Source organism: Drosophila montana, unplaced genomic scaffold (assembly GCF_035044405.1).
Source record: "Drosophila montana isolate Dmon_TW-CO22-7 unplaced genomic scaffold, ASM3504440v1 contig_1688_1, whole genome shotgun sequence".
NCBI lineage: Eukaryota > Metazoa > Arthropoda > Insecta > Diptera > Drosophilidae > Drosophila > Drosophila montana.
Window position 1 is genome coordinate 273,606 of NW_026996617.1, and position 24,344 is coordinate 297,949.

The window sequence follows — 24,344 nt, forward strand, 5'->3', positions numbered from 1 at the left end:
GCAGCCCATCTAATTAACTGCCAGACACACGCACTGTCATTGGCGATAAATACTTGGCGAGGGAAGCCTGATGAAGAGAGAGGGGGCAGAGATAGAGAGAGAGAGAGGGGGCAGAGAGAGAGAGAGGGAGAGCGATTGAGAAGGAGGGCAAACTTGAAGCTCAATTGTCGCTAATCGACAAAACGCCAAAGGGCTGCAAATTTGCAAGTGAGCCGAGATTAATTGCTGTTTACAAGCATTTTAAATGCTGAGAGAGAGAGAGAGAGAGAGAGAGAGAGAGAGGGAAAGGAGAGAGCATTAGATAGGGAGAGAGGGGGGGAGAGAGAGCGAGCAAATCGCTAAGTGTCTTTATAAAAGAAGATATGCTCTGCTCTAGGTTCTAGTATTCTTAATAGTTATGTCACGAAATGTGTGGACTTCTCCGACCCAATCTTTTCATAATGCTTTGCTCGTATCTAAGTAGCACAAGGAAAATAGTTAATGCCAAGTATGGCAAAGATATCTTGAAAAACAAAAAAGTTTTTCATACAATAACTTAATTTTCGACCGATTGTTCCTATGGCAGCTATATGATATAGTTGTCCGATGTTGATAGGATTTTGCAAATATATGAGGAGCTAAGTGAAACTAAAAAATGCCAAATTTGGTCAAGATATCTTGAAAAACAAGAAACTTTTCTATAGAACGGACGGATATGGCTATATCGACTCGCCTGTTGATACTGATCTAGAATATTTTTAAACTTTATGGCGTCGAATGAGTCTACTTCTATGCGTTACACATTTCTAGAAAAACGATTAATTTTGTCCAGAAATCTTTGCCAAACTCTGCAATTGCGAGCTGCACTTGACTTCTTCTCATTCCCGATTCGTCTGAATCTTCTGTCTTTATGCAAGAGCTCAAAGATAGCACTCAAATAGCAAAATATATTTGCCAACTCTATATACAATATGTACAATATATGAGGTACAAGCTCTTATAATCATTGAGGTGGACTCAAAAGAGAAAGCGGGGCTGAAATTGAAAAATTCAATTAGGCCCACACTGGCAAATAAATGCGACATATTATACATCTAACAGCACGTATGTTATCCCGTGTAATCTGTGGAGCTGTGGAGCTCTCGGTTGGCCAGAACTAAAATTGCGCTTTGATAACTAATGCGTAGTTAAAGGCATTAAGATGTTGAAATAATGCGATGCCATGATGCGAACAGGATGCGGATGCGGATGCGAATGCGTATGCGTATGCGGATGCGAATGCGTATGCGGATGGGAATGAATGAGCAAGAATACTCGAAAAATATTCGCACTCAGCATATTCTCGGCACGAATGTGTATTATACATGCTTCGTATACTCTGTCCATCCAGTAAAACTGAGAGTTTATTGCCTATGAACAAAACTATGCACAAAACTTGAAGTTTTTTTTTGTCTTTTTATGTTGCGGCCAATTGTACAAAATGTATTTTGAACCCAATTTCAGGGCTGGAAATTTGACAGTTCTTCGCTTTAGAAGAGCCAGCAAAAATTTAACAAAAAAAATATATATATATTATTAAGTTAATTTTGAATAATTGCTAAAATTTATTTTTTTAAGAAAAAAACTGAACTGAAAACTTAACCTACGCCAAGATTCTTACGGTTCGATTAGCAGACTCTGCCGTCGGCTTTAGCCGTTTGAAGCTTAAACTGGTTGCGAATTGCAACGCCTCAAATGGCAGGCAGCTAGCCTGTTGCTTTTCTTTTTAGAGGATCAAGCCAAAATTGTAAAACTCTAAATAGGTGAACACTTTTTGATTGAGAAATCGAATCCATATCAACAGTTTTTCCGGACAGTATCTGCCGTGGATTTCAGTCGCTTGAGGCTTAAACTGGTTGCGAATTGCAACGCTTTTTTTTAAAAGGATCAAGCCAAGATTCACCTAATATGTGACCATTTTAAATGATTTATTTTTTGATTCTTTCACTAGTCACAAGCCTAAAAATCGAATCAATTTCAAGAGTTTTTTCCGGACAGTTTTCCGAAGAGTTTTTCGCCTGAAGCTTAAACTGGTTGCGAATTGCAACGCCTCTTTTAATATGATTTATTTTTTGATTCTTTCACTAGTCACAAGCCTAAAAAACGAATCAATTTCAAGAGTTTTTTCCGGACAGTTTTCCGAAGAGTTTTTCGCCTGAAGCTTAAACTGGTTGCGAATTGCAACGCCTCTTTTAAAAGGATCAAGCCAAGATTCACCTAATATGTGACCATTTTAAATGATTTATTTTTTGATTCTTTCACTAGTCACAAGCCTAAAAATCGAATCAATTTCAAGAGTTTTTTCCGGACAGTTTTCCGAAGAGTTTTTCGCCTGAAGCTTAAACTGGTTGCGAATTGCAACGCCTCTTTTAATATGATTTATTTTTTGATTCTTTCACTAGTCACAAGCCTAAAAAACGAATCAATTTCAAGAGTTTTTTCCGGACAGTTTTCCGAAGAGTTTTTCGCCTGAAGCTTAAACTGGTTGCGAATTGCAACGCCTCTTTTAAAAGGATCAAGCCAAGATTCACCTAATATGTGACCATTTTAAATGATTTATTTTTCGATTCTTTCACTAGTCACAAGCCTAAAAATCGAATCAATTTCAAGAGTTTTTTCCGGACAGTTTTCCGAAGAGTTTTTCGCCTGAAGCTTAAACTGGTTGCGAATTGCAACGCCTCTTTTAATATGATTTATTTTTTGATTCTTTCACTAGTCACAAGCCTAAAAATCGAATCAATTTCAAGAGTTTTTTCCGGACAGTTTTCCGAAGAGTTTTTCGTCTGAAGCTTAAACTGGTTGCGAATTGCAACGCCTCTTTTAATATGATTTATTTTTTGATTCTTTCACTAGTCACAAGCCTAAAAAACGAATCAATTTCAAGAGTTTTTTCCGGACAATATTTGTTGTCGATATCAGTTGCCTGAAGCTTAAACTGGTTGCGAATTGCAACAGCATTTCGGAGTGTTCATTACACTGTGAACAGAGTATTGCGCAGTCGATGGCAGCCGACTGTAGCGTGCGCCTAACTGCTGTAATTATGATTGCGAATGATACACTCAAGTACACAGAGATAGTTAGATTGTAGATATGCATGTACGGCGCCCCTGACCCGAACTAACTACAGGAACCACACCACAGTTAAATGTAATGAATGATATTAACAAGTAAAAGGCCAACGGCAACGGTAACAACACAAATACACAAAATAAAATAAAGAAAGTTTGGCAACAATTTGAGCGAGGCTTACCTAAAAAAAAGAATTGTTATCATCGGGTGTGACTTGAAGTACGGTCGATCTGGAGTTCAGTTCCAGACGGTGTGAATCGTTATCATCGGGTGTGACTTGAAGTACGGTCGATCTGGAGTTCAGTTTCAGACGGAATGGAAGCCTTACAGGTCTTTTCAGTGTTGATTACGACACAAGTTAATCTGGTTTTTGGTTTTTTTTTTTATTTTGAATTGTTTAATTGTTTTGTTTTTTTCAAATTGTTTGTTCAAGTGACTCTTGTTTTGTTATTTTTCAAATTGTTTGTTCAAATGACTCTTGTTTTGTATTTTTTTCAAATTGTTCGTTCAAATGACTCTTGTTTTGGTTTTTTTTTCAAATTGTTCGTTCAAATGACTCTTATTTTGTTTTTTTTTTCAAATTGTTCGTTCAAATGACTCTGGTTTTGTTTTGGTTTTTTTTTCAAATTGTTCGTTCAAATGACTCTTGTTTTGTTTTTTTTTTCAAATTGTTCGTTCAAATGACTCTTGTTTTGTTTTTTTTTTCAAATTGTTCGTTCAAATGACTCTTGTTTTGTTTTTTTTTCAAATTGTTCGTTCAAATGACTCTTATTTTGTTTTTTTTTTTCAAATTGTTCGTTCAAATGACTCTTGTTTTTTGAATTGTTATATTTTTTTATATCGCGTTTTTTGACGATTCAGAAATCGCAAATCTTGATCTTCAGGTCTTCAGGACGAAAATGGAAGTCCCGCCAGGGGACTCCTTCGATATTCAGCAACATGTGGTTTTTTTTTTTAAATAGTCTGTTGTGTTTTTTATTTTTTTGGTTATTATGTTGTTTTTATAATTTGGAATTTAGCTAATTTTAAATTCGGAATCGACATTAAATTTCTTTATCTTCATTTTGAAGCTTCTGACTTGATTTAAATTAATTGAATTTGATTTGATTGAGTTTCACAGCTCTGTTTTTGGTTTTTTTTATATTATATGCAGTTTTGGTTTTGATTGATGCTCTGAAATTTCAGCTGAAAAATCGAAAAGAACAATAAGTATTAGCAGGAAAAAAAAATGGGACACACTTTAGCTTAAGCCTAGGAAAAAAAATAACCAAACAACACGTTTCAACACCTCAAAAAAAACAACAAAAAATTAACAACTTTATCAGCAGCAGCAGCAGCAGCAGCAGCAACAACTTGAGACACAAACAACAACGGCGGAGCAGCAACAGCCCAAAAAGTAGGCTACGTTGAAAGTTGAGCGCGCGTTTACGCTTCAAAAATCAAGATTCAAATATTTGTCTTTGCGCCACTTTCAACACACACAAACACTTGTTGGGCCTTTGCGGGGAGATTGCTTGAGGTGGAAGGAGGGGCGGCACCAAGCTGCCTTTCTTCTGTTTTGTCTCCTGTTGCTGCTGTTCCTGTTGCTGCTGTTCCTGTTGCTGCTGCTGCTGCTGCTGGTGCTGCTGGTGGGATTGGGAACGAACTGCTTCTGCCTGCGTTCGGCCGCTAACTGAGCCAGCGTAGGGCAAGCGGCCGCTATTTAAACGTTGCCGAGCCGAGCTTTTTGCCCGTTAACCGTTAGCAGAGAGCTTTGAAAGCTCGCCGCCAGGGTAAATTCCCGACGACAGGCTGTCGCTGTGCTGCTGCTAAAACTGCAGCGACGCGAACGCCTGCACCAATGAGCGCAGGCGATTGCAATTGCGATCGTTGTTAATAATCGGCCCGAGTCCACGGCAGCCAATCAAACTTATCGATGCAACTGCAAACAAAAATAGAAGAAAAAAAATGTAGACAGATTTCACCAGAATTTTACATTAGCATAGAGAGAAGGTAATTCAAATGCGCAAATTTGCAGTAAGAAATTTCTGGAATGGAAACTTTTTTTTTTTTTTTTGTTAATATTTATACAATTATTTGTTGTGAGAAAAATTGTTTTTTTTGTGTTTTTTTTTTTTTTTGTTTATTGTTAATTCAAAATTCTTGTCGGCACAGTTTTCATATAAGAAGTACTTTTAGATATTTTGCATAATGTTTTCATTTGGTCTTTTTGAAAAAGCAAAGCAATAATTTTAACTGCATTAACTGAAGCTCTTTGCCCACGCAGTTGCCCGCTAATAAAGCTTAAAAGCTCTGTACAGTGCGCCCTCGCTCGAGTGAACACCAAAAATTGCCATTTTTTGCCAATCAATTTATATAATTAAACAGAATGAACTCTCTTTAGCAACATTTTGTTCGATTTGCTAAAAATTTAATGAAAAACAATAAGGCAACTCGTTGAAAAATTCAATTTTTAGCTCGGTCGCGTTGCGCGAATGCGTGCTGTATACGTATAAATATAGCAATGTGTTCAAAAACACGAGGGAAACTCCGTGCGCGCAAGCTCGGCTACACTGTGCAAATTTTCGCTAACACATTTTGATTTTAGTACAGGTGGGTAAAGATGATTTTAACAAACAGCCAATTAGAACCCTCTGCCCGCATGCCTCTGCCCGCGTCCCTCTGCCCGCTTCACTCTGCCAGCTTCACTCTGCCCGCATGCCTCTGCCCGCGTCCCTCTGCCCGCGTCCCTCTGCCCGCTTCCGTCTGCCCGCATGCCTCTGCCCGCGTCCCTCTGCCCGCTTCACTCTGCCAGCTTCACTCTGCCCGAGTCCCTCTGCCCGCTTCACTCTGCCCGCTTTCCTCTGCCAGCTTCACTCTGCCCGCTTCCCTCTGCCCGCTTCACTCTGCCCGCTTCACTCTGCCCGCTTTCCTCTGCCCGCTTCCGTCTGCCCGCATGCCTCTGCCCGCTTGCCACTGCCCGCATGCCTCTGCCCGCGTCCCTCTGCCCGCGTCCCTCTGCCCGCATGCCAGTGCCCGCGTCCCTCTGCCCACTTCACTCTGCCCGCTTCCCTCTGCCCGCTTGCCTCTGCCCGCTTGCCTCTGCCAGCTTGCCTCTGCCCGCATCCGTCTGCCCGCTTGCCTCTGCCCGCGTCCCTCTGCCCACTTCACTCTGCCCGCGTCCCTCTGCCCGCTTCCCACTGCCCGCGTTCCTCTTCCCGCTTCACTCTGCCAGCTTCACTCTGCCAGCTTCACTCTGCCCGCTTGCCTCTGCCCGCGTCACTCTGCCCGCTTGCCTCTGCCCGCGTCCCTCTGCCCGCTTTCCTCTGCCCGCTTCCGTCTGCCCGCATGCCTCTGCCCGCTTGCCTCTGCCCGCTTCACTCTGCCAGCTTCACTCTGCCAGCTTCACTCTGCCCGCTTGCCTCTGCCCACTTCACTCTGCCCGCGTCCCTCTGCCCGTTTCCCTCTGCCCGTTTCCCTCTGTGCTTAAGAATGTTTTTTAGTTAGGAAGAAAAATCGCATATTCATACATACATATGTATATTTATTTACATACACAGATGCATGTTGGCTCGGCCCCAACGGCTGGGAAACCACACGGCATCTCAATTAACGCTGGCAACTGTGCGGCAACAAAGGCCGCAGCAGGAACGAGGTTACGCCTGGGTACAGTTGGATATGGAGCATAATTAGCAAAGAGATGTGTACACGTCCATGCAAGTCGTACCGGTTCAGTGGCTCTTGACCGCAAACGGCTGCGTCTCAATAGAATAGAACAAATTGGTGTCCAGGACCCTCATTTCGCTCCATGCTCGCGAAATGTCATTCACAGCCAACAGCAACAAGTGTAAGCAAGCCATTAACTCGCCATGCGGCGAATTGGCTGCACCAGTTTACATACGCACATACGTAGCTTGAGCAATGTGCGCATTTATTCATTCAACAGCAACAAGTGTAAGCAAGCGGCGAATTCGCGAGCAACGGTTCTTCTGCTGCCCGCAGACAAAGCTGCATCTCAATTTGCCAATGTCAATATGTATGCACAAATGTATGTATTAAGCAAATGCCAATATCGAAGATATTTTGCATATAACAACCGTTACTTCAGCTTGCGCTTAGTTTCAAGCTTACCCCATTATTTTGTAGCAACGGTTCTTCTGCTGCCTGCCGTCGGCGCTGAGCCTCCATTTACACGCACACATGTATGCACCTACTTACACATATTTGTGTTGTTCTTAACAGCAGCCGCGATTAAATCGTCTCTTACAATTGGTAATAAAAACTTTGGCTTACAATTGTTTCACGTTGAACTTGCGTCGTTTTCGTTTCAGTCTTGACAAGCCATTCAAAATGCGGCGAATTTGCAGGCAACGCATTTGTCGCTTTGTTTGTGTGTATATACATTTTGTATGTGTGTGTGTGTGTGTTATATTTGAAGAGCCTGTAAAATGCATGTTTGTAATTATATTAAGACGGCTTGTGAAAGATCATTCAAATTGTCACAGAACTGTAATTGTAACCCCAAAAATAATAACTTACATTTATTTCAAGCTAAGACCGAACTTGCTTTCTTAAGGTTTCAGTCTCGACAAGCCATTCAAAATGCGGCGAATTCGCAGGCAGCGGTTCTTTCGCCGCCTGAAAATATACATATCTTTGTGTGTGTGTGTGTGTTATATTTGAAGAGCTTCTACCCTGCATGTATGTATTTGTAATTGTAAATTATTAAATTCGCTGCGTCAGTTTTTTTTTTCGTTCTATTTTCAACGTTCCTGCGCTCAACTAGGTTAAGTTTTGTCAACTCGTTTCTTTTCTTTCTTCCTTTCTTTCTTTATTGTTCTATCTTTCGACGCGTTCGGTTCGCAAAATTTTTGGCTCCGCAAAAAAGTTATACGAGAACTTTCTCTATGCCTCAGTAAAGGCGCGCCCGGTAAGTGGAAGGTAGAAATAAATCAGAATTTGGTATAGTATTTATGTTATTTACTTTATTTAACTTGTATTTGTTCGTCTGCTTGTCGAAGAAAAGGATATTGCAGTGCGCTCGCAGACGATTCCTTTATGCATGGCAGCCATTACGTTTGCTTGTGAAATACATTTATAATTTTTTTTTGTTTTCTTTTTCTGACATTTAAATATGTTTTAAGTTATTGCAAGTGTAGAATTAATAAGTATATTGTGCGGTTGGTAAAGCTAATTATTTGTTTTTGTTTTTTTTTTAACATACATCTAATTGGGTTTTTTTTTAACTATAGGTCGGCTGTAACCGACTACGCAATACTCTGCTCACAGGAGTTTTTTTTTTAACTATAGTCGTAATAAGTGTGTGTGTGTGTGCGTGTGTGCGTGTGTGTGTGTGTGTGTGTATTGAAATACCTTTGGAAAGCAACAAAAAAAGAAGGTCGGCTGTAACCGACTACGCAATACTCTGCTCACAGGAGTTTTTTTTTTTAACTATAGTCGTATTAAGTGTGTGTGTGTGTGCGTGTGTGTGCGTGTGTGTGTGTATTGAAATACCTTTGGAAAGCAACAAAAAAAGAAGGTCGGCTGTAACCGACTACGCAATACTCTGCTCACAGGAGTTTTTTTTTAACTATAGTCGTAATAAGTGTGTGTGCGTGTGTGTGTGTATTGAAATACCTTTGGAAAGCAACAAAAAAAAAGGTCGGCTGTAACCGACTGCGCAATACTCTACTCACAGGTGACTTTCAAACTGTGTCCAGTGACTTTCAAACTGTGATCATGGGACATGGAACCAATATGCTCATTTTCCGCTTTTGAAAGCAGGGTATGCAGCGTGGTGTTTGGGGGGCAATTTGATTGCACCGCGACACACAAATTAGAACATGCCGTCGGATCGGGCAACTGGTATGAGCACAATGAGAAATATGACCAGATTGCGCAAGACCAGGCGCCAATCGTTCGGGACGGCGTAGGGCAACAGGATGCGGGTTAGCCGATGCACCTCATGCGAGGCGCAAACAAATATGAACGATGTAATGATCATGTTGAGCGTCGGAAAGCCGGGCAACAGGACCAGGACGCCGTGTCGATCGGCGGCGAGCCAAATGTGATACTGGCAGACGAACAGCTCGAGCGAGATGCGACCGAACCAGGCAAAGAAACTGGAGTAGCGGGTGCGCAAAATGCCGGAAATATTGCGCAGCACGACATACCCGATAATGGGTATGAACAGGATATACGAGTGTATCTCCTCGCAGTTCTGAACGTTGCGGCAGAGCAGCGAGAAGGCCGTATAGATGCCGACGCCGAGCAGCGCCAGCAATGTGACCGAAATGGATGTCCTTCGCGAGAACAGATTGCCATGATTGTTGTCATCGAACACGCTGTACTTTTGGGCAATATGGAAGCAGGCCGCATAGATCATGCCGTAGGTGACCGTATAACGGTCGAGCTTCCATTGATGCCACCATTCGTGGATGTCGTCGTCGGTTGTGACGAAGAGCGCCTTCCACGGGCGCGTCACGAAGATGCGCTCGAAGAAGACCTCGGACATGAAGAGGACCGTAATGACGCCCAGACAGCCAATGCATTTGCTGACGAGATAGAGATAGTGCAGCGGATTGGCGTCCACCGAGGCGGAGGTGATGCGCGGCGGCAGCGACAGCACAAAATAGATGACGCACAGCCAGAAGGAGAGCAGCGGCACAAAGTAATAGAACTGATACGGACGATTCATGCAGAAGCAGAGCAGAATGCTCAGAAAATTCAGCCGGAACATGGCCTGGAAGAAGCGGACGAACATCGAGCCGGAGCCGCCCGTCAGCCAGATGTGCGTAAAGTGCGCGTAGCCGGTGAGAAAAAAGTAGCCCGAAATGAGCAGCTTGATGTGCATGTGGATGGGCAAAATGCGCTGGGCACCGGTCATATAATAGATAAGGACCACCAGCAGGATCCAGCCGCGCAGCTCGTCCGTCTGCTGCCGGTTGAGCACCTTGGTGAAGCGCGACTCCTCCGTAAAGAATAGGCCCAAGGCGAAGACATATGCCACGGGTATCCAGAAGCTAAACTCCGAGTAGTATTTGTTCTCCTTCATGAAGAAGTTGGTGCGATCGCACAAATAGAAATACGCCATGATGAGGCCCAGCAGCGACAAAGCTACCAGCGGCGTGCCATAGTCCGTGATGAGCACGGCCAAAGCGTTGGCCGGATGATGAGAGTGCGACGAGTGCTGATGCTGCTGCTGCTGGAGCGGCACGTAGAGCGTGTGGCCGCGCAGGTGGAGGAGCCAGCGGCGCAGGCACATGCCGCCGACGAGGGCAATGCAAACGCCAAAGAGCGCGTAGGCGACGATTTGGAGACTCGTGTACGGCTCGGCGCTGCTGCAGCAGGTGCCATCGTTGTAGTTCATCTGATCGTTGCAGTACATATTCCAGAGCAGCTGCACCTCGAGCCGTTGGCCGTGCGCGCTCAACCGATGCCCATCGATGGCATTGTCCAGCAGTCCGTTGGCAATGTGCCAGGCCGACTCCCAGACCCTCGCGTCCGTATAGCGAAAGACGTTGCGTGCCACATTGTTCAGCCGATCGATGTCGTCGTTGTGTACCAGCTTCCAGGCGGACGGCAGCTTCTCCTCATCGACCCGGTCCGCCAGCTTCCAGAGAACGCGCGACGATTGCGCCACGAGACGATGAAAGGGCGCCACGAGTAACGTCAAATTGACGCTATATTGTCGCAAGAGCTCGTCGGTCACGTTGCCGGCGAGCTGTGCGCCATAGGTGAGCCCCATCACATAGACGGACGACAGCTGCTTCTCCTGCTCCAGCTGGTAGAGGCGATCGATTAGCGCAGGGCTCACCTCGCTGGCGCCAATATACTGCACCAATATGTCCAGTTTTTTGTCCTCGAAGCGCGCCACATTCGCCCGTGCCGAGCCATTGTTATCGTACTCATCGTCCAGCTCGTCGCCCGGCTGCGCCAGCTGCAGCTGCTCCACGAATCGCTCGTACAGTAGCCGCACGCTCCGGTCCCCGATGAACACAAAGTTGTTCTTGTTGCCAAAAAATGCCAAATAGCGCAGGCAGCGTCGCGTGTCGCTGCAAATCGCAAAGAAAAAAAATAAGTGTGATAACGAATTTCAATTTGGTGAGTCAACACGCCGATAACGGCAGCTTAACCCGGAATGAGTGTGCTCGATCACCGGATACCCTGTTCACAAAAACAAAATGCCAAAGTGAGTCAATCTCAAGCTGCGTTTGCAAAGACAACTAATTGCACTTCAAATCGGCGCCTGTCATCGCTAAGAAGACTATCGATAATTATCGATTTCAGCTAAAGAGGCTGAATTATCGATCGACTCCAAATTGACAGTGTCCTGTTTCTCCTGCGTTTGCAGAGACAACTAACTGCACTTTAAATCGGATGTTTTTTTAGCGCCTGTCATCGCTAAGAAGACTATCGATAATTATCGATTTCAGCTAAAGAGGCTGAATTATCGGAATTAGCGGAAGGAACATAAACTCCAAATTGACAGTGTCCTGTTTCTCCTGCGTTTGCAAAGACAACTAACTGCACTTCAAAGAAGAAGACTATCGATAAATATCGATTTCAGCTAAAGAGGCTGCATTATCGGAATTAGCGGAAGGAACATAAACTCCAAAATTGACAGTGTCCTGTTTCTCCTGCGTTTGCAAAGACAACTAACTGCACTTCAAATCGGATGTTTTTTTAGCGCCTGTCATCGCTAAGAAGACTATCGATAATTATCGATTTCAGCTAAAGAGGCTGAATTAGCGGAATTTACGGAAGGAACATAAACTCCAAATTGACAGTGTCCTGTTTCCGGATATAGACAACTGCATAATTCTGTAAGCGTAGGATATATGCCTGTTAGGGTAGGGTATATACGCACAATTATCGATCAGCGTAAGAAAATAAACTTCAAATTTACAGTTCCCTATTCCCGGTTATAAAGAAGCTGTAGTGCCTAACAATTACATGAATTTGTAAGGGTAGGGTATATGCCTGTAATGGTAGGGTATATGCCTGTAAGGGTAGGGTATATGCCTGTTATGGTAGGGTATATGCCTGTAATGGTAGGGTATATGCCTGTTATGGTAGGGTATATGCCTGTCAATTATTGTAGGTCAAGAGCTCTGTTTAAACACAAGAGAATCTTTATTCCAATTTTGGTGCTTCTCGAGACAAAAAGTCTAGACTGAAAATCGATAATTATCGATTTCGGATAAGCAGGGGCATTTATCGATGACTTGACCAGATTTGCGTAAGTTATACAAGGAAAACTGTTTCAAATTTGGAGTTTTTGCTCAGACAAACGAAACGGACATGTGGTGTGAATATACCCCAATTGCATTTTTCAATGGGTACGCGGTAGATAGAAATGCGGGGCTGGGCCCGCGACTTACGTGTAGGAGTACTTGTGCATCATGCAGCCGTAGGGCTGCCACTCGTTGTCGCCTTTGAAGCGGCCCTTGGACAGCAGCCATTGGCAGGAGTCGCTGCCTGTGAATGAGAGAGGGAAATAATTAAATCAAATCCAGAAAGAGAGAGATGCCAGAGATCGATAGACATTTATCGATAAACGCACCGTAGTTCCAATTGAGCAGGCCGTGGTAGAGCACAAAGCCGAGCACAAGCAGCAGCGCCACCTTTTTGGCATTTTTCGCATTCAGCTGCTCCATTAACAGATCCGCCCGGGTCGGTATGCGCTGTACTCCGGCTTCCGAGGAGCTGCCAATGCAAATGCCGCCCAGCTCGCCAGCGCTGTCCCCTTTGCCAGCAGCAGCAGCAGCAGCAGCTGCAGCGCGCAGCTCGCGCAACTCCATGGTGGAGTCTGAGTGAGTCGTTGCGTTGGCAGTGTGTGTAGCTTTTACCTGATGGCTGTTCGCATCTTTGGCCCAATTATTGTGCTCACCTTGCGTTGCACACGCTTTTCACAGCGCAGTAACTCGGTTTATGCAGCCGTTGATTTTGTGCTTTTGCGCTACAGCCGGCCGATAGGCGGCCCTTTTGCTATTTTGCAATTAATCGTCTGCCGCCCCCCCAACCAGTCAGCTGTTCGATAACTCTTATCGATATGCAACATTTGTGCCAGTTGCAGCGAAATACACCGTGACGTCATAAGCACATAACGGAATTTGCGGATAAATGCCATCCACCAATGTTGGTAATTATTATAAAAAATACATAATCATCTTAACACTGCCAGAAACACACACTTATACAAAACATGCTGCGCCGTAATTGGTAAATTTTGTAAATTTTGATACAGTATTTTGTAAGTTTTGCTACATGGTAATTTGCAGCAAAGGGCAGCCGTAATTACAACAAATACAACTCCATATGCAAGACTATGACGTCACAAGCGCACACTTTACATCATTTCACAGCAATGCAATTTAAACTTTTTAAACTGCAAATAGCACACAAATATATTTTAAATGAAATGTTCCTTTATATCTTAGACATTTTGAAATTTTGGCACAAATCTTTATTTCGAGTGGCAGCCAAACATTTTCAAATCGCGCGCCAACTGCAAAGTGAGAGAGCATAAAGATTACTCAACACTACTTTACTGCCGTAAAGACACTTGTGTAACCTTCGATTTAATTTTATTTAATCTGCAAATAGCACACAATTATATTTTAAATGAAATGTTCCTTTACATGTTACACATTTTGAAATTTTGGCACAAATCTATTTATTTCAAGTGGCAGCCAAACATTTTCAAATCGCGCGCCAACTGCAAAGTGAGTGAGCATTAAGATTACTCAACACTACTTTACCACTTGTGTAACCTTCGATTTGATTCATGCGGCGAATTCATTTTGCCGGCAGTCTGCAACGAGATGAGGAAGCGCTAACAAATTCGATTTTTTGCGTTCTATTTACAGAGAGCAAGCAAAATGCACGATTTGCGCGCCTTAAACAACTGCGAGGTGTTCAAACAAATACGCGTCGAGCTGATCGACTACCACACAAAAACCAAGCGTCTAAACAGCTTCATTTATTTTAGCGGTAAGTGAGTAAGTAATTATTGTTAAATCGAAATTTTGCGTGCAACTCTCTCGGCAGGCAACGAGGAGAACATACGAAATGTGGCGAAGCGCGTGCTGCATGTGCTGCTGGAGCACGGCCTCGTCGAGCAGCAGCCGCAGCAGCAGCCCCAGCTGGTCAAGCCGAATCCCAGCGCCGATTTGGATCAGCTGCGCGGCACGCTGATGTATCTCGTCCTGAACAGCGCGGCGGGCAGGAGCCCGAAGGAGGAGCAGGAGCTGGCACAGTGGAATCCGCAGTGTGTGCACCTGCTGAAGCAATTGCCGGAGCCGCTGCCCCAGCTGCTAACCTTGAGCGTGCTGCTGCTCTGCGGCCTGCAGCAGCAGCTGTTCGAGTTCTTGGCCTGCGGCCCGCATTGGCTGACATCGCAGTACTTTGATTGCCTCAACAATCTGCTGGGTCATTTGGTGCCCGGCAAGCGGGAGGCGCTGCCGCTCATTGGCGGCGCACTCTCCGCCGTGGGCAAGGCCATCTGCTACCTGGCGCATCCGCCCAATCTCAGCCTGGTGGACAATGCGCTGCGCCTGCTGCAGCGAAATTTACTCAACAGCGAGGAGCGACTGCGCTCGCTCGGCTCGAAGAAGAAGCAGCAGCGCTATCTGGGCGAGGCCATGTGCGCGCTGCTCGACGTGCTGCTCGAGATATTGGCTGCAGTGCAGCAGCCGGAGGAGCCGGAGCAGCCGGCCTACTTTCCCGTCTACGCGCTGCACTCGCCGGGATCACAGCAGGAGGATCCGCCGTCTTTCTCCGAGCAGCTGCGCGAATATGCACGCAAGTTGATGGATCAGCTGCAGCTGCTGCTGCCGCACATTAGCGTGGACACGTACATGGCCTGGCTGGAGTTGCCCTCCGGCCAGCTGCTGTTCCACCTGCAGGCGCACGTGTGCAACAAGTGCCTGGAGCTGACCAAGCAGCTGGAGCGGGATGACATCCTCAGGACGCACACGCTCCGCGCGCAGCTGGGCAATTTCACGGACGGCGCCCAGACGTTCGAGCAGCGCCTGGACACGCTCACCCTGGGCGAGCTGCTCGGCCTGCTCGATGGCCAACTCGATGACGACGACGACCAGCAGCAGCTCCGACTCGCACTCGACGCGCTGCTGCGCCGTCCCATTTGCTTTGGCAGCGACGAGTGCGTCGAGACGCTGGCCGGGCACATCCGCTTGCTGGGCGCGGAGCATGCCCAGCTCATGCTGGAGCATTTGGGCCAGGTGCTGGCCCTCGACGACGACGACTTCGATCCGTATACGGAGCTGCTGCAGCACGTTCTGCTGCCCATCTATCAGACGCGCTGCAGCAGCCAGGAGAAGCTGCAGCTGCTCCACAGACGCGACCAGCTGCAGTTGCTCAACCGCTTCACGTTCCAGCGCGACGACAATCACAATTCGCGTCGCATCTATTTCTACAATCAGCTCGGCTGCTCCGTGGAGCGCTTTCCGCTCGACCAATTTCTCGAACTGTGCTGGGAGAATCCCGCCCAGACTTGGCTCAATCTCGCCCAGCTGGCGATGACCCATCGACGCTACGCCAAGCTCTACTTTCACATCGCCGCCAGCTGTCTGCCGCATGCCCTGAACCATGTCGCCCACACCATCAGCTGCCTCCTGCTCGATGGACGTCTGCTCCGCGAGAGCTCCGGCGGCGATCTGCTCGTCCGGCTGTACGAGCAGCCGGTGCTGCTGAATGGCATGCGCTATCGCCAGCGCCAACTCACGCTCAATCTGAATCTCGACGCGCTGCCATATAGCGCCAAAGAGCTTCATGCCGCCCAGGACAACTATCTGGTTGCCTGCGCCGCCGGCCTGGCCAAATTCACCGAGACGCGTAACTATATGGCGCTCGAGCGACTGCTGAAAACGTTGCTCGGCCTGGAGGCGGTCGAGCAGCGCATTGTGAGCTCCACACACAAATCGCACAAGGAGCAGCGACAGCGTCTCGCCCAGCTGAAGCTGGCACGGCACAAGCTGCAGCAGGCCCGGCACAAGCTGCAGCTGGCCCGGCACAGGCTGCAGCTGGCCGGCGGCTATGTGAAGCTGCACGTTCCGCTCAGCTCGTGGCGCATCAGCAACTGGCCGCTCGCTTCGCAGATCATCCTGGTCATGGATCAGCTGCGCGGCACGCTCGAGACTTTCGAGCTGGCGCGCATCGCGGTGCTCGATTTGCTTGTCGAATATCACATTAACAACATGGCGCGATCCGTGCTCGTGTCACCAGGTGAGCCGCAGATTTCCCCCCCAAATCTCTAGAGAAGATTCATTTGATCCTTGCAGATTTGCAGTACCGGCTGGAGCGGCTGATCGGGTCCGGGCTGCAGCATGCGCATCTGTGGAAGGGCGAACAGTTGGCCGCCTTGCTGGAGGATCCCGACAAGAAACGCGAGGCCAGCGAATACACAATGGTACGAAAAAATGATCCATAAAATGAAAATTTCTGAAATTCAATCATTTTCAGCTACTGCGTCAGGCCTCAACTTTGGAGGCCGTCAATCTGCTGAGCGGCGCTATCCGACATAAGTTGGACGGCGCGGTCATGCAGAGCCTGGCCGAGCAAGTGAATCGGCTCAACTCACCGAATTCGCAGCATGCTTACGGGTTTCTCTTCAAGTGCTATATGCTGGCGCTTAATCGGGAGCTTATTGGCGGCGCCAATGCCAGCGATTATCCACGTCTGATTGAGCATATATTGCGTACGCCCAAGCTACGTATGCCCGAGAATCTATTGGCGGCCGTTGGCAATCTGAAGATCCTGCTCGGCCCGGTGGGCATTGTCGGCAAGACGAGCATCCTGCAATATGTCAGCCAGAGTCTTGCCATGTCGCCGGAAAATTAAAAATTACAGTATTACAGTATGCCAACTAATACATATTCAATATGTACATCAAAATCAATAAGAAATACAATTACATTTATCTATATAAACATGTTTGTCCTGTTACTTAAATAAGCTGCTAGTTTCTTGGCGTTTGAATCGCTTATTTTTGGCGGCCTGAATTCGCCGCTGCTGCATGAACGCAGAGTTGCATCGCGTACAGTGTCGTGTGGCGTTGCCGCATTTTGCCGGATCTGGCAACTTTAAATGCCGGCTGGTCTGGTACGCTATGGTTGACGCATGCGTCTGACGTACATATGTGTATGACGGCGGTGACTGATTTTTTTTTTGCATACGAAAAATTCGCTGCTAAAAGTACGAAGATAAAGTGCGTGAAAATAACGTTAAAGTCAGTTTGAAAGCGTAACGTATTTATCGAATTGCACATTAACGGCTCGAGTGAATTGCAAACAACACGTTGATCGTCAGTTTTTGCACGCAACAACCTCGTGTATTTAATTTTTTTGCGCATACATTTACCGATATTTTTTGGTGGCTACACAGACATAAGGCTCAGCAGACACACAAGCATAGCGACAACGCAACGCAACGACGACGACGACGACAAGAACGAGCGACGACAACGACGACGGCGACGACGACGTGAAGCGCAGTGAAGAAGAAAAAAAAAAACAAGCGAAATCGAAAGCAAAATTTGTCGAGTCGCGTCAAAAAAATCTTGAAAGTGTGTGCTAAGCTGAAAGAATTCGAAACAAAAGTAGCTCGAAACTCCAAAATAGAATAGCGCAAAACACACACAGAACGTAAGTGAAGAAAAGGTAACAAATATATATAATTGCAATAGCCACAATTGTTTCCATTGTTCCCAATTATTCCCCAGGCAGAAGCAGTAGCAGTAGCAGCAGCGCAGCATCGTTGCAAATTACAGCCAAGAGGACGACAGGAATCGGCAGTGACGTATACAACTACTACTAATCAGCAGCAGCGGCAGCAGCAGCAGCAGCAGCACAACAACAACCACATCAAAATGAATAAAGCACCACAATTTGAAGTTCCGCTGACCATTGAGCCAGAGCATGAGTTGCGCTTTATTGGTAAGTGCATATATGTGTGTGTGTTAGTGTGTGTGTGTGGGTTGGTGTGAATTTGAATTAGAAAAAGAAGAAGAAGCCAGTGTGTAGAGCTGCATTTGCTCTTGCATTTGTTTTGTTTTGGACTTGACATCATGGGCCATCCAAAGAGAAGGTCACTTGTGTCTCTGTGTGTGTGTGGCGGCATATCGATCACTTTTATCCAGCGTTGGGCAAGTGAATGCGTATTGTAAACATTGCTACAAAGTGCTGCTCTGGCGGCGACCGACGAGCAAACTGCAAAGTTCACACAAACACGCACACACACACACACACGCGTACACATGCAGACGACTGGCAGGGCCGCTTCTTCTCGTTTCTCTTTTTCTCTCTCTCTATTCACTTTGCGTTATTTTTTACGTTTGGCCACAGCTTATCAATAATTTTGTTGTTTTAGTTTTTTTTTTTGACATATTTTTGAGGGTACGTGTGTGCGGCTGTTTTGGCATGTTGCTGCCACCAGCGCTGCGACTGCGAGCAGCGCCACCAACTGGCGTCGTTTCATTTGGAAATGCCGCTCTACGTTTTCGCCCTCTCTCTCTCTATTTTGCGCGCGCTCTCTCCCTCTCTCCCTTGAGTTTTTGTGAAAAACCTTTGGGCCGTGCGCGCTGTCTTAGTCGCTCGCCTTTGGGGCCAACATTTTATTTTTATACTCGAACAGCTTTTCATGAGCCATTTTTCCTTTTACTTTTTGAATTTTCGGCCAAATAACAACAACAATGCATATGACAACACACTTTGATTTCTAGTGCGCACAGTGGGACACAAAAAGCTGTAAACAGGTGACATTTTATCATTTATGCCCACAGTAGACACATGTGCGTGAGCATGTGTTGGTATTAAGCACACACACATACATACATACACATGTCGCCTGTCGCTTACCATTTCCCCAACGATCGGTGACAGACTGTCCACACGCACACACACACACACACACACGCACACACAACTGTACGTATGTATGTATGTATTGGGCGTCTTATTGAATGAGTTTTCCTTCAAAATAAAACAAAATCAGCGAAACACCAGAAATTTTCTTGCATGCGCGTGTGTGTGCGTGTGTGTGTGTGTGTGTGTGTGTGTGTGTGTGGTGTTTGCTTTTAATTCAATTAATTTGACATGAAAAACCAAAACCAAATTATCACTTGGGATGCCGACCGACGCCGAAATACCCTACAAAAATGATCAGGTCCTCGATGAGGAGGCGCTCGCTGCTGACAACTTCGCTGACATGTCACAAGCTTAGCTGACAATCTCAGTGACAAGTCATCGAGAGTGTCTTGCTTTTGCTTGAATAGCACAAAAAAAACTAAGCTAACCCAACTATCTGGGAAAGCACAACTTTTCTCATTCAAAAAGAATGCGAGATGTCATGCAAGACAACCCTCAGGACAGGTCATCAAGCGCGTCTTGCGTTTAACGAATCTCATTTGTCACTTAGCTAATGTACCCAATCGAAATTTATACGAAAAGTGACGCAATCTTGAAGTGCGCTAGAAAACAAAGTATCTCGGGAATTCTCGCTGCTCGACCGACACGAACCTAAAGTTCAAATACCAATTTATAAATATATGTATCTATATATCTCAATGCTTTTATTTGCAGGTCCATTCAATAGGCCCGTGGTGACAATCATGACCCTGAAAAACAACTCGGCCATGACGCTGGTCTTCAAGATCAAGACCACGGCACCGAAGCGCTATTGCGTACGTCCAAACATTGGCAAGATTGCGTCCTATCGTTCGACGCAGGTGGAAAGTGAGTTGAATGCAAATCCGATTCTATTTTGATTAACTCATTTCCCATTCGCTTCTCTCTCTCTCTTTTGTTGCAGTTTGCCTGCAGCCTTTCATGTACGATCAGCAGGAAAAGAACAAGCACAAGTTTATGGTGCAGAGCGTCCTGGCACCGCAGGATGCCGATTTGACTGATCTAAACAAGTTGGTAAGCATCTCCCCCGCCTCTCTCTCTCTCTCTCTTGCATCAAGCAGAAAGAAGCATCCTTAAGCATATATATGCTTGAGCTGAGTCGAACTCGGCTTGTAGAAGTCGTTTCTAGCTGTATATTAATAAAAATCGGACTCTAAGCACCGATTATGCAGAATGTTTGTTAAGCTAGCACGGAGCTAGTTGAAACTCAGTTAAAACTTTACCGACTAGAGCTTGGCTAATTAATGTTCTTTGTTTTTTGTTGCAGTGGCGGGAACTGGAGCCGGATCAGCTAATGGACGCCAAGCTAAAGTGCGTATTCGAAATGCCGCCCGCCGAGGCGAACAACGCCGAGAACAACAGCGGCGGCGGCGGCGGCGCCGGCGGCAGCGTGGGCACAAATCCGCCCACCTCACTGCTCGGCACCGGCGAGACGCTCAAGAGCGATGCGCCGGCAATGTCCGCCGTGGTCCAGGTGCCTAAATCTTTATACCCTATATATAACTCAATATTTACATTCTATCTAAATTGCAGTCATCGAATCTGTCCGATGCTGCGGAGCATGCCGAAGCCCTGGCGGCCGAGCTTGAGAAGATACGCGAACAAAACAGCGAACTGCGAAAAGAGAATCTACATTTGAAGGTAAATCCAACTATTTTATGCTACCATAAGTTCAATCATCTAGAACTAGATCGGTTCTTATGAACGATGCATTCCACTGTTGTTTCGATTCGGTTTGTTCCGTTGTGCTTGAACAATTCATTCCATTGAGCCTAGATAGCGGCCTTGCCCGTGGCAAGTATCAAATTAAATCCCTCAACCGATTGAAGCTGATCGAACGGTAAACAAACAACTTTCAACCGTTTTTCGCCAATTTTCCACTGTTGCGGGTGGATTCTCCCAAGCACGTATGAACTGAGTTCTTGTGTACGTTTAGAAATTAGCCCAACAAATTCTTGAATCGCACTTTTCACCGAGAAAAGCTTGGATTCTGCGAAAAGTGTGAAACACGTCTCAAATGATATTTCATATAGATCCTTGGAAATAAATTTGAGCCCCATTTCCACCAAGAGGGCATTTTTCGAGAAGTGTAAAACACTCCTCGAATGAATTTGAACAAAGATCTTTGAAATTGAGTTTGAGGCCGATCGGATGGTAAACAAAAAAGTTGTATACAAATGTTTTTCCCGATTTTTCCACACTTGCGAGTGGAATTTAGAAATGAATTATTTGCAGCGTTCATGAACCAAATGAACTAAAGAAAATGCTTTGTTCAATTTCGACTGAATTAAATGACCGATTTTAGTTCGCTTATCACTGAATAAGTTCAATAGATTATTTGAAGAACCAGTTCAATTGAACTTAGTATACAAACTAATGAATAAGATCAACAGATTTGAAGAACCGGTTCAATTGAAGTTGGTATACAAACTAATGAATAAGTTGAATAGATTATTTGAAGAACCAGTTCAAATGCAAAACTAATGCATAAGTTCAATAGATTATTTAAAGAACCAGTTCAAATACCAACAAATAAATAAGTTCAATAAATTATTTAAATAACCAGTTCAATTGAACTTAGTATACAAACTAATGAATAAGTTCTAATAGATAATAGATGAAGAACCAGTTCAAATGCAAAACTAATGAAAAAGTTCCAATAGATTAATTGATGAACCAGTTTCACTGAACAAAGTATACAAACTAATGAATAAGTTCAATAGATTATTTAAAGAACTAGTTCAAATGCAAAACTAATGAATAAGTTCCAATAGATTAATTGATGAACCAGTTCAATTGAACAAAGTATACAAACTAATGTATTTTTTTTTTTTGTATTTATCTTTTCCATTTCAAGGATCAAATCACACGCTATCGGAGCTCTCCGGCCACCAAGCAGATCAACGAGCCGTATGCTCCAGTTCTGGCTGAAAAACAGATTCCGGTCTTTTATATAGCAATTGCAATTGCTGCCGCCATTTTGGGTCTGTTGCTTGGCAAGTTTTTGCTCTGAATGCCATGAATACAACAACTACAACAACAACAACAACAACATCAGCAACAACAACAGCAACAACAGCAAGAAGTAGCAACAACAACGAACACAGCAGCAACAACAACAACAACAACAACAACAAAAACTAAAAAAAAAATCCATTTGCTGTGTGGCGGCAATTCCCTAAAAGTTTAACAATTGTTTAAATATTTGCTCACTTGAAATTAATAATCATTTCTGTTATACTATACTACAACAACAACAACAACAACAAGAACAAGAAGAAGAAGAAGATGAACATTGTCAAAATATTAATTCAATTGAGCAAAATTTGTAATTTGTTTTGGCCATCGAAACTCTCAAAATTATGTACACACACACACACACATACGAAACACACACACACATATATATATACACACACGTAATGGACACATGTTTATATAATGTAATTGTTAAAGTAAAAACGAAAATAACCGTAAGCAAAACTGCAACTTGCATCAAAAAGTAATCGGCAATAGCAAACTACTTAAACAGCCGGAGAGAGTGAGAGAGAGAGAGAGAGAGAGAGACGGGTAGACAGTAGTCTCTCTTGCTCTCTCCCTTCTCTCCGTGCAGCCAGCAGCCAGTCAATCATTTGCATGCACTATAAAGCGTGCTCCCTCTTGTCTCTCTCTCTCTCGCTCTCGCCCTCTTATTGTTACATACTCTCTCTCTCTCTCTCCCTCTCTCTCTCTCTATCGCTATCGCTCCATAAAAAGTTGAATGCGGCGTTGCGCGTGCGTTGTTGCATTTGCTGCTTACACAATTTTTACCGCATAACCTGCACACACACACACACACACACACACACATGATCCATATATTTATATGCACACATACACACATACACACGACACACGCACACGCACGCACCCAATTATAAATGGTTTTTGTTGTTTTGTGAGACGAAGAAGAAGAAGGAGATGGAAGAAAAAACAAAAAAAAAAAACTCCGCACGCGCTGACCGCGAGGAATTGTTTCAGCTAGCTGGGAAAAAAGTTATATTTAAAATTTATTTTATTGTTTTTATTGCACTTGCATTTACTTTTAATTCATTTTGGATTTGCTACGGTTCATTTGCCAAGTATAAACATATACACATATACATATAAAAACACACATTAACTGTAAACAAACATAATAAATGTCAAAGAAAAACAAAAGAGAAAAACTAAAAAAAAAAAAACATAAAAAAAAAAAACAAACAACATGCATATTATGAATTTATATAAATGTGTATGTATTTGTGTTGTTGCAAATTCCTAAAATAAAAACGCAAAACTATGCAGAAATCAGTTCAGTTTACAAAAACAAAAACAAAAACAAAATAAATATAAAAAATACATTTAAACAAAAAAAAAAAACAAAAAATACACTGCAAAAGTTTCTATTCGCTGACAAATGCATGTGGAAAGAAAAAAGAGAATTCAATCAATTTTTATAAACATTATTGACGAAACTGTTGAAAAGAAAAAAAATCGACACATTGTTAATGCAGTTTATGGGTTTAGCATATTTCTATTTAAAATGTAAATTACTTCTTTTTTTTCCTCCAAAATGAACTTGTTTTTTTTTTTTTTTAATATATATATATACACATATGCAAAACATCTATATATTTGTATTATCTAAAACATGTACTATATAAAAAGGAGCAGACATTTTTCTCTGTTGAAGTGATTCATCAAAGAAAAAGATGCAAAATGCAGCTTCGACTAATTTTGTTTCACATTTTGCAAAGCATTGAAAAAAGGGTATATAGATTTATATATATATATATATATATATATAAAATGCTGTATTTTCATAGACATGATTTCGTATTAAATGTTTAACCTAGAAATACAGTCAACAAAAATGCAAATAAACGCATCTAAGCAAAAATCATACGCAAATGTACTTGATGTCAGCTGTAGCAAAAAAAAAACAAAACAAAACAAAAATAAACAAAAATAAAAATAAAAATAAACAAAAATGAAATGAGAAACAAATTCAATTCAACAAATGTTTAGCTGCAAAATTCCAACTGCTTTGAGGAAATGCGAGTTTGCATGGAAAGCCCAAAACGGGAAATTGAATGAAATAACAAAATCGAATATCTAAAAGCTAAGTGTTTTTTTCTCAAAGGAAAATAAAAAAAGAAGCAAAAAGCAAAAACAAATAAAAACATTGTTAATTAAACATCAAATATCATTTAAAAATAAATTGAAATAAATTAGCAGCCGGTTCAGTTGCTCATACTCCATAAATCAAAGAACGCGCCCAATGCGACTTATCGATATCGACCTATCGTTGGGCGGCCTCACGGACGAAAA

The 24,344-nt window shown here is 44.0% G+C and overlaps 3 protein-coding genes and 1 long non-coding RNA gene across 6 annotated transcripts; 2 read left to right on the top strand and 2 right to left on the bottom strand.

The window, feature by feature from the left end:
* Nucleotides 1–3,982: 3,982 nt before the first annotated feature.
* Nucleotides 3,983–8,758, bottom strand: LOC135440882 (uncharacterized). The gene is made up of 3 exons (XR_010438364.1): nt 7,606–8,758; nt 7,360–7,507; nt 3,983–4,272 (listed from the first exon to the last, which is right to left on the bottom strand). It is a non-coding gene; the product is annotated as an uncharacterized LOC135440882 (long non-coding RNA).
* On the top strand, nt 7,841–17,018 carry Glos (Gaulos). Of its 2 annotated transcripts, XM_064700271.1 has the most exons (5): nt 7,841–7,996; nt 13,938–14,061; nt 14,119–16,314; nt 16,371–16,498; nt 16,552–17,018. In XM_064700271.1, exons 2-5 carry the CDS (start codon nt 13,950–13,952, stop codon nt 16,927–16,929), a joined length of 2,814 nt encoding a protein of 937 aa, XP_064556341.1. In that variant the 5' UTR covers nt 7,841–7,996; nt 13,938–13,949; the 3' UTR covers nt 16,930–17,018. The 2 variants fall into 2 exon arrangements, with proteins under 2 accessions (XP_064556341.1, XP_064556340.1); XM_064700270.1 differs by lacking the exon at nt 7,841–7,996 and having other exon boundaries at nt 13,871–14,061.
* LOC135440879 (N-acetylneuraminate 9-O-acetyltransferase) lies at nt 8,780–13,068 on the bottom strand. Its single transcript, XM_064700272.1, has 3 exons — nt 12,632–13,068; nt 12,450–12,546; nt 8,780–11,120 (listed from the first exon to the last, which is right to left on the bottom strand). Exons 1-3 carry the CDS (start codon nt 12,867–12,869, stop codon nt 8,903–8,905), a joined length of 2,553 nt encoding a protein of 850 aa, XP_064556342.1. The 5' UTR covers nt 12,870–13,068; the 3' UTR covers nt 8,780–8,902.
* Nucleotides 17,019–17,265: 247 nt separating the features above from the next.
* On the top strand, nt 17,266–23,237 carry Vap33 (VAMP-associated protein 33kDa). Of its 2 annotated transcripts, none has more exons than XM_064700274.1 (7): nt 17,266–17,747; nt 17,810–18,023; nt 19,668–19,820; nt 19,897–20,006; nt 20,260–20,466; nt 20,526–20,633; nt 21,850–23,237. In XM_064700274.1, exons 2-7 carry the CDS (start codon nt 17,957–17,959, stop codon nt 22,003–22,005), a joined length of 801 nt encoding a protein of 266 aa, XP_064556344.1. In that variant the 5' UTR covers nt 17,266–17,747; nt 17,810–17,956; the 3' UTR covers nt 22,006–23,237. The 2 variants fall into 2 exon arrangements, with proteins under 2 accessions (XP_064556344.1, XP_064556343.1); XM_064700273.1 differs by having other exon boundaries at nt 17,266–17,732.
* Nucleotides 23,238–24,344: the final 1,107 nt, after the last annotated feature.